The 12,453-nt window shown below is 46.6% G+C and overlaps 1 protein-coding gene across 1 annotated transcript in view; it reads right to left on the reverse strand.

Annotated features, from left to right (window-relative positions):
* LOC126284599 (hatching enzyme 1.2-like) overlaps nt 1–12,453 on the reverse strand; it is an 84,723-nt gene that overhangs the window by 49,234 nt on the left and 23,036 nt on the right. Inside the window, exon 2 of the mRNA XM_049983646.1 lies at nt 7,885–8,143. Coding sequence (XP_049839603.1) covers nt 7,885–8,143 — 259 coding nt within the window. The remainder of the gene's footprint in view (nt 1–7,884; nt 8,144–12,453) is intronic.

Below are 12,453 nucleotides of genomic sequence, written 5' to 3' on the forward strand. Positions count from 1 at the left end.
AGAATTTACCCAATGACGACGGCCCGATATCAGCCTGAAGATTTTTACCCAGTAACTTCACTTCTCTGCAGAGGCGTTGGAAATAGTCTTTGCTGTGCGGGGTGGCCGCGCGGTCTCGGCGTCTTGTCACGGTTCGCGCGGCTCCCCCTGTCTGAGGTTCGAGTCCTCCCTCGGGCATGGGTGTGTGTGTTGCCCCTAGCGTATGTTTTAAGTTAGATTAAGTAGCGTGTAAGCATAGGGACCGATGACCTCAGCAGTTTGGTCCCATACGAACTTACCACAAATTTCCAATAGCCTTTTGTAAGTGAACGCGACACTTGACTTTCGACAGTGTTCTGTCATCGAGAGACGCAAGTGGGATCCTGAGAATGATGCCTCCAGAGACGTCGAAATGCCGAGCATTCAAAAAGTCTAAAGAAGAATATGTTTCGATTTAGGGAAATCTCAGAAGATTTTACCAACAAATGTTACGTTGTTCTCGCAAAACCCCATTGAGTATATTATGTTATTTCCAAAGTATATCTCGGTAGGGGTCTTGGGGATAAGATAATGACATGTTCAGAGGCACATAAACAGCCTCTTTTCCCCTTGCTGTACGTCGCAATAGAATAGGATAGAAAATCGGTTGTACTGATTCGAAGTACTCTCTTCCACGAACTAGGGATTGCGATTATCGCTGAAACAACCGGTTGTCGGTTACACCCGTTCTTTTCGCCTCCAGTTTAGCCTGTCTGTTAAACCCGTTCAGAAATAACCGATTTCTGAAGTAACCGATTTTCGGCGTTTTATTTCTATTACTTCCAGGAATAAACATAGGCTTTGGAAAATGCTTGAAGAATTCTAATAGAGCTGGAAGAGTTAGGGATTATGATTGCGTCTGCGGCAGTAATCGGTCCAATAGTCTCCAGCAAAGATTGCGAAGCTTTAAATATATATCAATTAAATTTATCGTCTCTTCCAAGGATCAGTGTGGATGTTTTCTCCTTGTTAGTTGTGCTTCCTCCCGTTTGTAACCTTTGAAAGTAAATACAGCACTACACTTCACTGCAACCGCACTTTGTAAAATACTTACAAACTGAGTATGTTACCACTCTGCTGTACGACTGATGTCCGAGGACTACAGTAAGAAACCATCACACGGACCAGGCGAGGACGAGTTTTGCGCACTGCAAGTACACTCGTATCGTCTAATAGGCCTCGCCACACGGCAACGTGTACATCATTGTCCCAGCAATACTGTACCGATAATTAAGTCATGCGTTTGTTGCTAGTTTCTAGCTCTAGGCGTTATTATAAAAATAGTGCTAATCGCTTTTTCCAGTTTCTATAACAATCCAATATTTCAAAGCTGCAGAAATTCCATGAAGAAGTATCACATGTTTTTAAAAAAAAAATTGCTTGAAAACCATAAATTTTAGCGCTGCTGCTATGGTAAGTTGATATGTCACTTTCTTTACCTGATTATTAATAAAAAATGAAAAAAAAGTTATAGCTGAGTCCAAATAAATATCGAAAAACTCCGGTTTTTCAGAATCAAAATATCGGTATCGGTTTTAGCCAGCCGGTTTTTCCCATCTATACCATGAACTGTACAGCACTTTGCGAAGTATACAGGGGGTGGGCATATATATGGAATCATCAAAATCACATCACAGTGCAGCAAAATCATTGGTATTCAAAACAGCTTCCACTCGTCTCGGAACGGATAAATACTGGCACTGTGTGGTTTTCAAGAGAATCTTACACTATTTTTCCTGCAAACTAGTGGCAGTTTCAGGGCACGATAATGGAGGCTGATAGCTATCACGCAACCTTCTCTCTAAAATTGATCACAAAGGCTCAATAATACTGAGATCTGGTGACTTGGTGTTATATTAAACTTGTGACAACCCATCCTGTTGTCACAGCCGTCAGTCAACCAAAGGTAGGAAAGCCTTGTTTTGGGGAAATCTTTTTGTTTGTTTTTTACTGATTCATGTGCTATGCCAACAAATTTTTATTAGAGTAGCACTTGCAACCTACATCCTCAATTATTTGCTGAATGTATTCAAATTACTGTCTTCCTCTACAGTCTTTACCCTTTACAGCTCCCTTTTTTGCACGATAAAAGTTATTCTGTGACGTCTTACAAGACGTCCTATCATCCTATGCCTTCTTCTTGTAACTTTTTTCCAAATATTCTTTTTCTCCTCGATTCTCGGGAGAACATCCCGTACCTTCAGTCCACCTAATTTGCAACATTCTTCTGTAGCACCATATCTCAAATGCTTGTATTCTCTAATGCTCCCGTTTTCCCACATTCCATGTTTCACTACCTTGCAATGCTGTTCTCCAAACATACATTCTGAGAAGTTTCTGCCTCAAATGAAGGCCTACGTTTGATACTAATAGATTTCTCTTGGCCAGGAAAGCTCTTTTTGCCAGCGCTACTCTGCTTTTGATGTCCTCCTTCATTCGTCCGTCATCGTTCATTTTGCTACCTAGGTAGCAAAACTCCTTAACTTTATCTAATTCGTGATCACCAATCTTGATGTTAACTTTCTTGCTGTTCTCATTTCTGCTGCTTCTCATTACTTCTGTCTTTCTTCGGATCACTCTCAATCCATAATCTGTACCCATTAGTGTGTTCATTCCGTTCAACAGATCCCGTAGTTCTTCTTCACTTTCAATGTGGATAGCAATGTCGTCAGTGAATCTTATTATTGATATCCTTTCACCTTCAATTTTAATTCTACTTTTGAACCTTTCTTTTATTTCCGTCAATGCTTCTTGGATGTATAGATTGAACAGCAGGAGTAAAGGCTGCATCTCTGTCTTACACCCATCCGAATCGGAGCACTTCTTCGTCTTCCACTCTTATTGTTCCCTCTTGGCTCATGTACTTATTGTATATTACCCGTCTTTAACTACTATTTACCCTTCGTTTTCTCACACTTTCGAAGATCTTGCACCATTTTACATTGTCGAATGCTTTTCACAAGTCGGCAGATCCTACGAACTTGCCTTGATATTTCTTTAGTCTTGCTCCCCATATCAACCGCTACGTAAAACCTGCCTCTCTGGTGCCCTAAAGTAAAACTGAAAGTCATCTAACGTATCCTCAATGTTCCTTTCCGTTCTTATGCACATTACTCTTTTCAGCACCTTGCATGCATGAGGTATCAAGCTGTCTTCGGAGCTGTGTGTATAATGTCTCTGGGAAGTAAGCCGGTATATCACCAGACTCACACATTCTACACACTAACGTGAATAGTCGTTTCGTTGCCACTTCGCCCAATGATTTTAAAAATTCAGCAGAAATGTTATTTACCACTTCTGCCTTCTTCGATCTTAAATCTTCCAAAGCTCTTTTAAATTCCAACTTCAGTATTGGATCCCCTATATTTTCTTCTATCAACTCAACAGATAAGTCTTCGCCTTCATAGAGGCCTTCAGTATACTCCTTCCAGGTATCCACTCTGTGCTCTGCATTTAACAGCCGTATTCCCGTTGCTCTCGTAATTTTACCGCCATTGCTTTTAATTTCACCGAAGATTGTTTTGACTTGCCTGTATGTTGAGTCAGTCCTTCCGACTAACATTTGTTTTTCGGTCTCTTCACATTGTTCACGCACCGTTTCGCCTTAGATTCCCTGCACTTCTTATTTATTTCATTCCTAAGTGACTTCTATTTCTGTATTCCTGAATTCCCCTGATCATTTTTGACTTTCTTTATTCATCGAGATGTTTTTCTTCTGTTAGCCATACTTTTTTCGCAATTACCTTCTTTGTACCTATGTTTTCCTTTACAACTTCTGCTCTTTTATAGAGATGTTCGTTACTCTTCAACAGAACTGCGTAACATCAGAGAACATGACGCCTATCTCTTCATTCCTTAATATTTCCGTATCTCACTTCCCTGAGCATTGGTTCTTTCTGACTGGTCTCTTAAACTTCAGCCTACTGTTCATCACCATCAAACTGTGATCTGTTTCTACATCTTGTCCTCGGCAAACCTTAAATCTATTATTTGATTTCGGAATATCTGCTTGACTATGACGTAATCTTCTGTAAACATATTCCCCTATCTTTTCCAAGTACACCTACTCCTCTTGTGATTCTTGAACAAAGTATTCCCTGTTGTTAGCTGAAATTTACTGCAGAACTTACTCTTTCGCTACTCTCAATCCTAATACCAAGCCCATATTCTCCCGTGATCCTTTCTTCTACTCCTTCCGCTACAACCGCATTCCAATCCCCCACAACTGCTAGATTTTCATCTCTCTTTACGTACTGAATTTTCCGTTCAACGTCCTCACGTACTTCCCCTACGTCTTCACCTTCAGTTTATGACATCAGCATACATACCTGAACTATCGTTGGCGGTGGTGTTTTGCTGTCGATGAGAAAAACCCTGTCACTGATATATTCACAGTAACTCGCTCTCTGCCTTACCTTCCTATTCATGACGAATCCTACTCCCATTTCACCATTGTGCTGTTATTGATATTACCGTTCACTCATCTGCGCAAAAATTCTTCTCAAGTTTCTTTACTTCATTAACCCCCCCTATATGTAGATTGAGCCATAACATTTTCCTTTGCAGATTTTCTACCTTCCCTACAATGTTCAAACTTCTGACATTGCAGGCCCCCACTCGTAGAACGTCATCCTTCCGTTGGGTATTCAATATTTTGCTCGTAGTCACCTCTCCCACGTCAGTCCCCTCCCGGAGATCCCAATGGGGGACTATTCCAGAATCTCTTGTCCATGGAGAGAGCATCGGCTTTTTTTAAGTTACGGGCCACATGTCTTTGGGATACACATTATGTGCCTTAAATGCAATGGTTTCCATTGCCTTCTTTATCATGATGCCGTTGTTCATTGCTGCTTCTTCCGCCTTTAGGGGCAGTTACCAACCCCAAGGGCAAGAGACTCTCCTGACCTCCGTCGGGTCCTACGCCCTCTTTGACAAGGTCGTTGGTTGGATGATGGCTACCTCTATGCCGGAAGTATTTGGCCGCTAATGCTGATGATTTTTATTCAAAATTTAAGCTGTGGTATGGTTTGAAACTGGAACCGTTAACATTTTGATTACTAATCAAGTATACTTTCCCTAGGCCATATGCAAATCTGTATGAGTTCCCCAGTTCAAAAATAAATAGGTAAACAAAAGAGAAAAATCTTGCTAAGCTGGAGGCTTAACACAATCCCGAAGTAGTTCATTACATTGGCGTATTGAGGCAGCTCCGACTCATATGAGATGTTTCACATGTTATTATCTGACCCTCTAAGATGATTTTCAGAGACCTTTGGAATTCAGAGATATAAATTATCGAAGCCCGTTAACTATGATTGATTATTGTGTTGCAACGTAGTAACACGAGTCTTCTAGTGTCCGCTTTGAGTAGTTATTATGTTGGATACAAATTGCCGAGATAACTACGCACAACTGCTGTGTCTCGACCGCGGGTATATCTTCCAATCCGAACTCCGGTTATAGCGTCGACAAATACACAGCTTAACAAGAAAAGTGAAGCATCCATATAACATTATGGGATTCAGCATAATTTCGTACCCGTATACACCATTAGCGGTACGTAACTGATGAGCTGCAATTCTCTGTGAGAGGCAAAATGGCCACCAGAGCACACTAGTGCTGTTCGTATTTAGTGTTGTTAACAAACATTGTAGGGTATATAACGGGCGTGAATAGCGTCAGGTGTTGAGTGATCATTGTGAAGGACGTGAAGATACCACGCACTTCACAGAGTTGCCAGTCGGAGTTTGATAGGGGCCTCATTGTAGGTTTCTATTTCGCGAACTGCTCGGATCGTGAAATATCCAGATCTGTCGCGCCTTCGAATGTGACGGTGCCTAGTCGTGGTATTGCAGTCCCACATGAAGGCAGGCATACTCGTCATCGAGTTTCCGTCCGACCACGTCTGACCGCCACAAGGGAGGAATGTCATAATGCGTAACAACCACACTGTAATCCCTCCACCTCCGCGCCTGCCATCCAAGTACAAGTAACGGACTCCTTGCAACTCTCTGTGTCACCCCAGCCGGAGACTGGCAGCAGCCGAACTAGGGAAGTAATGTCTCATCTGTGGATTGCCGTTAACACCACGAAAGAAAAGGCAGTGTATGTGGTGATACAATGACTGGAAAACATGTCTTGTTGACTAATGGCATCGCATTGTGTTCACCAATGAATCGCGTTTCCGTACTACCTTGGGCGAGCATCGTCGGCGAGTATGGGGGCGACCTGGCACGATGTTCCATTCTTCCCGTGGTTTCTAGAGGCACAGCGGTGTTATACCAGGCGTCCTGGTGCCTTGTAGCCATCGAGTATGGCACGTTTACATCTAGTAGTGACTGAGACGCTACAAAAGTACGTCACAGACATCCAGCATCATGTGCTACATTTCTTGCGGCTGTGTTACGGTACTATTTTTTACCAGGACAATGATCTTCCAGACATAGCATGTGTGTCTATGAATGTCTGCGAGATGCTGAGGTACTCCTGCGGGCAGAAAGACCGTAGATCTGCTCTCGATAGAACGTGTTTGCGACCAGTCCGGACGTCAACTATGCTCCAGACCTAGTATCCTGGATATCAAGGACCAAATACTCAGCTGTGTATCAGCTTCTCTCAGGAGAGGATACAACGGGTTTATCACAACTTTCCCAGCCGAATCACTGCACACAGCCAGGCTAGGCACGTTACGACGTTATACTCTAAGTGGCCTCTTACAGCCACTTTTTTTTGAAAATTTGACCCAATAAGTTTGTTTGCGTGGCCATTATCCGTAGGTTCGCAGCAAGCACAGAAATATTCGTTTTGTAAATAAAAACCACCTCGTCTTCTGTGAAGTTTGGAAGGTAGGAAAGGAGATAGTGGCAGAACTGAAGCTGTGAGAACGGGTCGTGAGTCGTGCTTGGGTACCTCAGTCGGTAGAGCACTTACTCCCGAAAGGCAAAGGTCCCGAGTTCGAGTCTCGGTCCGGTACACAGTTTTAATCTGCCAGGAAGTTTAATATCAGCGCACACTCCGCTGCAAAGTGAAAATCTCATTCTGGAAGCATCCCCCAGGCTGTCACTAAGCCATGTCTCCGGAAGATCCATTATTGCAGAAGTGCTGGTTCTTCAAGGTTTGCAGAAGAGCTTCTGTGAAGTCTGGAAGATAGGAGACGAGGTACTTGCAGAATTGAAGCTGTGAGGAGGGGTCGTGAATCGTGCTTGGATAGCTCAGTCGGTAGAGCACCTGCCCGCGAAAGGCAAAGGTCCCGAGTTCGAGTCTCGGTGCGGCACACAGTTTTAATCCAACAGGAAGTTTCAGTTCACGTTTTGTTTTAAAGTAAATAAGTGATTTCTTACAGTTCTGTAAGTAAACATTTACGTAAAAAGAAGACCTGAACTGTTTTATAATCTACAAATATCGCACATCAAAACAAAACTCTATCATTTTATAGTCCACTGAAGATGCCAAAAAGTAAAAGGTGAAACGCGGTTTGAAGAAATAAAATACACTGCAGCAAAAAAGGCGGTTTTTATTTACAAAATGAAAATCTGACTATAGTTTGTAATCGCTCAGTATCACATTCACTCCCAAGCCGTGCAGTTTCATGCCATCCCCACATTCCCTTCTGAACCCTCCCCTTTTTTTTCAGGCAGAATATGTATTAAGGCTCATACAGGGCACGTTTCAAGTTCTTGTTCCCGTCTATACGCCAGATACAGGACCCCTGGACACGACATGCTGCACTGTGTTGTGTACAGATTAGGACGTAGGCATGGCAATCAGAGAAAGACAGCCTCGCATTTATCATTTTCGGTGGGCAGCATGTCGCTGGTATTTTCAGAAATGACACTTGTTGATGCGATGCACTCAGACGCCACTCACCTGTCTCGTTGCTGGGCGTGCCGAAGAACATGTGTCCCAGCTCCGTGAGGCTCTCGGTGAGGAAGCTGGCGATCTCCGAGGAGGCGCCACCCGCCGACTCACCAGAGGCCTCGGCCGACTCCTCCGCCCCCGGAGGGTCAGGCTCTCCGGCGTCCACTGGCTGCACCGCCTCCTCCTCGTCGGCCAGACCCGACAGCTCCAGCGGGACAGCACCGGCCGCCACCAGCAGCACGCAGACAGCGAAGCAGCGCCACAGCATCTGCAGGCCGATAAAAGCGGTGTCTTAGTCCAGTCTGCGTACAGGTATCTCATCGAGCGACCGTGCTAGGTGGTTATCAATTACGAGATCCTTGACAATCAATAAAATCGATGAAACTTCCTGGCAGATTAAAACTGTGTGCCCGACCGAGACTCGAACTCGGGACCTTTGCCTTTAGCGGGCAAGTGCTCTACCATCTGAGCTACCGAAGCACGACTCACGCCCGGTACTCACAGCTTTACTTCTGACAGCATCCGTCTCCTACCTTCCAAACTTTACAGAAGCTCTCCTGCGAAACTTGCAGAACTAGCACTCCTGAAAGAAAGGATACTGTGGAGACATGGCTTAGCCACAGCCTGGGGGATGTTTCCAGAATGAGATTTTCACTCTGCAGCGGAGTGTGCGCTGATATGAAACTTCCTGGAAACATCCCCCAGGCTGTGGCTAAGCCATGTCTCCGCAATATCCTTTCTTTCAGGAGTGCTAGTTCTGCAAGTTTCGCAGCAGAGCTTCTGTAAAGTTTGGAAGGTAGGAGACGGATACTGTCAGAAGTAAAGCTGTGAGTACCGGGCGTGAGTCGTGCTTCGGTAGCTCAGATGGTAGAGCACTTGCCCGCGAAAGGCAAAGGTCCCGAGTTCGAGTCTCGGTCGGGCACACAGTTTTAATCTGCCAGGAAGTTTCATATCAGCGCACACTCCGCTGCAGAGTGAAAATCTCATTCTGAATAAAATCGATGTTCTCCACTTATCATATTGCGACAGAGCAGTGCCAAGCAATGACACCAATTGGTCGATTTTGAGAGGACAAGCAATGTAAAACTAAAATACACTACTGGCCATTAAAATTTGTACACCAAGAAGAAATGCAGATGATAAACGGGTATTCATCGGACAAATACATTATACTAGAACTGACATGTGATTACAATTTCACGCAATTTGGATGGATAAATCCTGAGAAATCAGTACCCAGAACAACCAGCTCTGGCCGTAATAACGGCCTTGATACGCCTAGGCATTGAGTCAAACAGAGATTGGATGACGTGTACATGTACAGGTGCCCATGCAGCTTCACCAGACACCACAGTTCATCAAGAGTAGTGACTGGCGTATTGGGACGAGCCAGTTGCATCCATGGCAGCAGTCGAACATTTTCTGTATCCAGAAAGGCCCGTACAGGACCTGCAACATGCGGTCGTGCATGATCCGGCTGAAATGGTTTCGCAGCGATCGAAGAAAGGGTAGAGCCACGGGTCGTAACGCATCTGAAATGTAACGTCCACTGTCCAAAGTGCCGTCAGTGCGAACAAGAGGTGACCGAGACGTGTAACCAATGGCACCCGATACCATCACGCCAAGTGATATGCCAGTATGGCGATGACGAATACACGTTTCCAATCTGCGTTCACCGCGATGTCGCCAAATACCTGGATTCATCCGAAAAAATGACGTTTTGCCATTCGTGCACCCAGGTTCCTCGTTGAGTACACCATCGCAGGCGCTCCTGTCAGTGATGCAGCATCAAGGGTAACCGCAACCATGGTCTCCGAGCTAATAGTCCATGCTGCTGCAAACGTCGTCCAACTGTTCGTGCAGATGGTTATAGTCTTGCAAACGTTCCCATCTGTCGATTCAGGGATCGAGACGTGGCTGCACGATCCGTTACAGCCATGCGGATAAGATGCCTGTCATTTCGACTGCTAGCGATACGAGGCCGTTGGGATCCAGCACGGCATTCCGTATTACGCTCCTGAACCCATAGATTCCATATTCTGCTAACAGTCATTGGATCCCGACAATCGCGAGCAGCAGTGTCGCGATACGATAAACCGCAATCGCGATAGGCTACAATCCGACCTTTATCAAAGTCGGAAACGTGATGGTACGCATTTCTCCTCCTTACGCGAGGCATCACAACAACGTTTCACCAGGCAACGGCGGTCAACTGCTGTTTGTGTATGAGAAATCGATTGAAAACTTGCCCTCATGTTAGCACGTTGTAGGTGTCGCCACCGGCGCCAACCTTGTGTGAATGCTCTGAAAAGCTAATCATTGCATATCACAACTTCTTCTTCCTGTCGTTTAAATTTCGCGTCTGTAGCACGTCATCTTCGTGGTGCAGAAATTTTGATGGCCAGCAGTGTAGTTGAGCCGTGCGCGGCTCGCGCTCATGACATTTATTGCTCGTCATTTTGTTTTTGGGGTTCTGTCGCGCTTATTTTTTTTTCTTTAATTCGATTTACTGTCGTCACTAGGTTGCTGGTTTGCTTGCCCGTCAGTGGCAGCAGCAGCGCTTATCGATAAGTGCGCTGTCGTACCGTCTCTGGAGCGACCGCTAGTACACTCCTGGAAATGGAAAAAAGAACACATTGACACCGGTGTGTCAGACCCACCATTCTTACTCCGGACACTGCGAGAGGGCTGTACAAGCAATGATCACACGCACGGCACAGCGGACACACCAGGAACCGCGGTGTTGGCCGTCGAATGGCGCTAGCTGCGCAGCATTTGTGCACCGCCGCCGTCAGTGTCAGCCAGTTTGCCGTGGCATACGGAGCTCCATCGCAGTCTTTAACACTGGTAGCATGCCGCGACAGCGTGGACGTGAACCGTATGTGCAGTTGACGGACTTTGAGCGAGGGCGTATAGTGGGTATGCCGGAGGCCGGGTGGACGTACCGCCGAATTGCTCAACACGTGGGGCGTGAGGTCTCCACAGTACATCGATGTTGTCGCCAGTGGTCGGTGGAAGGTGCACGTGCCCGTCGACCTGGGACCGGACCGCAGCGACTCACGGATGCACGCCAAGACCGTAGGATCCTACGCAGTGCCGTAGGGGACCGCACCGCCACTTCCCAGCAAATTAGGGACACTTGCTCCTGGGGTATCGGCGAGGACCATTCGTAACCGTCTCCATGAAGCTAGGCTACGGCCCCGCACACCGTTAGGCCGTCTTCCGCTCACGCCCCAAAACCGTACCAGTGGTGTCGCGACAGGCGTGAATGGAGGGACGAATGGAGACGTGTCGTCTTCAGCGATGAGAGTCGCTTCTGCCTTGGTGCCAATGATGGTCGTATGTGTGTTTGGCGCCGTGCAGGTGAGCGCCACAATCAGGACTGCATACGACCGAGGCACACAGGGCCAACACCCGGCATCATGGTGTGGGGAGCGATCTCCTACACTGGCTGTACACCTCTGGTGATCGTCGAGGGGACACTGAATAGCGCACGGTACATCCAAACCGTCATCGAACCCATCGTTCTACCATTCCTAGACCGGCAAGGGAACTTGCTGTTCCAACAGGACAATGCACGTCCGCATGTATCCCGTGCCACCCAACGTGCTCTAGAAGGTGTAAGTCAACTACCCTGGCCAGCAAGATCTCCGGATCTGTCCCCCATTGAGCATGTTTGGGACTGGATGAAGCGTCGTCTCACGCGGTCTGCACGTCCAGCACGAACGCTGGTCCAACTGAGGCGCCAGGTGGAAATGGCATGGCAAGCCGTTCCACAGGACTACATCCAGCATCTCTACGATCGTCTCCATGGGAGAATAGCAGCCTGCAGTGCTGCGAAAGGTGGATATACACTGTACTAGTGCCGACATTGTGCATGCTCTGTTGCCTGTGTCTATGTGCCTGTGGTTCTGTCAGGGTGATCATGTGATGTATCTGACCCCAGGAATGTGTCAATAAAGTTTCCCCTTCCTGGGACAATGAATTCACGGTGTTCTTATTTCAATTTCCAGGAGTGTATTTCAGCGTCGTCGTCTGTCTGGTGTGGGGTTGGGAGCTCATTCGGGCAGTCCGGGACGGAGCCGCGGTAGGGGACGAAAGAGTGAAGTCGGCAACGGAGCGCCAGTGAGTTGCGGACAGCCAGTGCTCGCCGGCCGCTGGCGACACACAGGAACTGACCGACGGGAAGAGGTTGGAGCGGGACGACCGTTGGTTGGTCGTTCGGTTGGTCGTCTCATCGGCGGACGTGTATTTGGTCGCCGACCGCTTGTGGGAACTACCTGAGTGTCGAATTTATCCGTCCTTGTCGACCCACAGTGATTGCTCTCACGATTGTTCGAGTTATTGTGCAAGTGTGTTTACGTAGAACCGTATGTAGCTTCTGTGATTTCTACTGAGCAATGCTGTCTGTGTACTGAAACAGAGCACCGAGTGTGTCGGCTGGAAGGGAATTGATTAGGCTGTTGGTTGGTTCTTCAGCAGTCCTTAGGTCGTTTTGCCACCCGATTGTTAGTGTTACGCTTGGCTGCCTGTCTCAGCTAAACTGTTGTTAGGCCGACACTTTGTAACACTTCTGAA

This window comes from Schistocerca gregaria, chromosome 8, assembly GCF_023897955.1.
Source record: "Schistocerca gregaria isolate iqSchGreg1 chromosome 8, iqSchGreg1.2, whole genome shotgun sequence".
Taxonomy (NCBI): domain Eukaryota; kingdom Metazoa; phylum Arthropoda; class Insecta; order Orthoptera; family Acrididae; genus Schistocerca; species Schistocerca gregaria.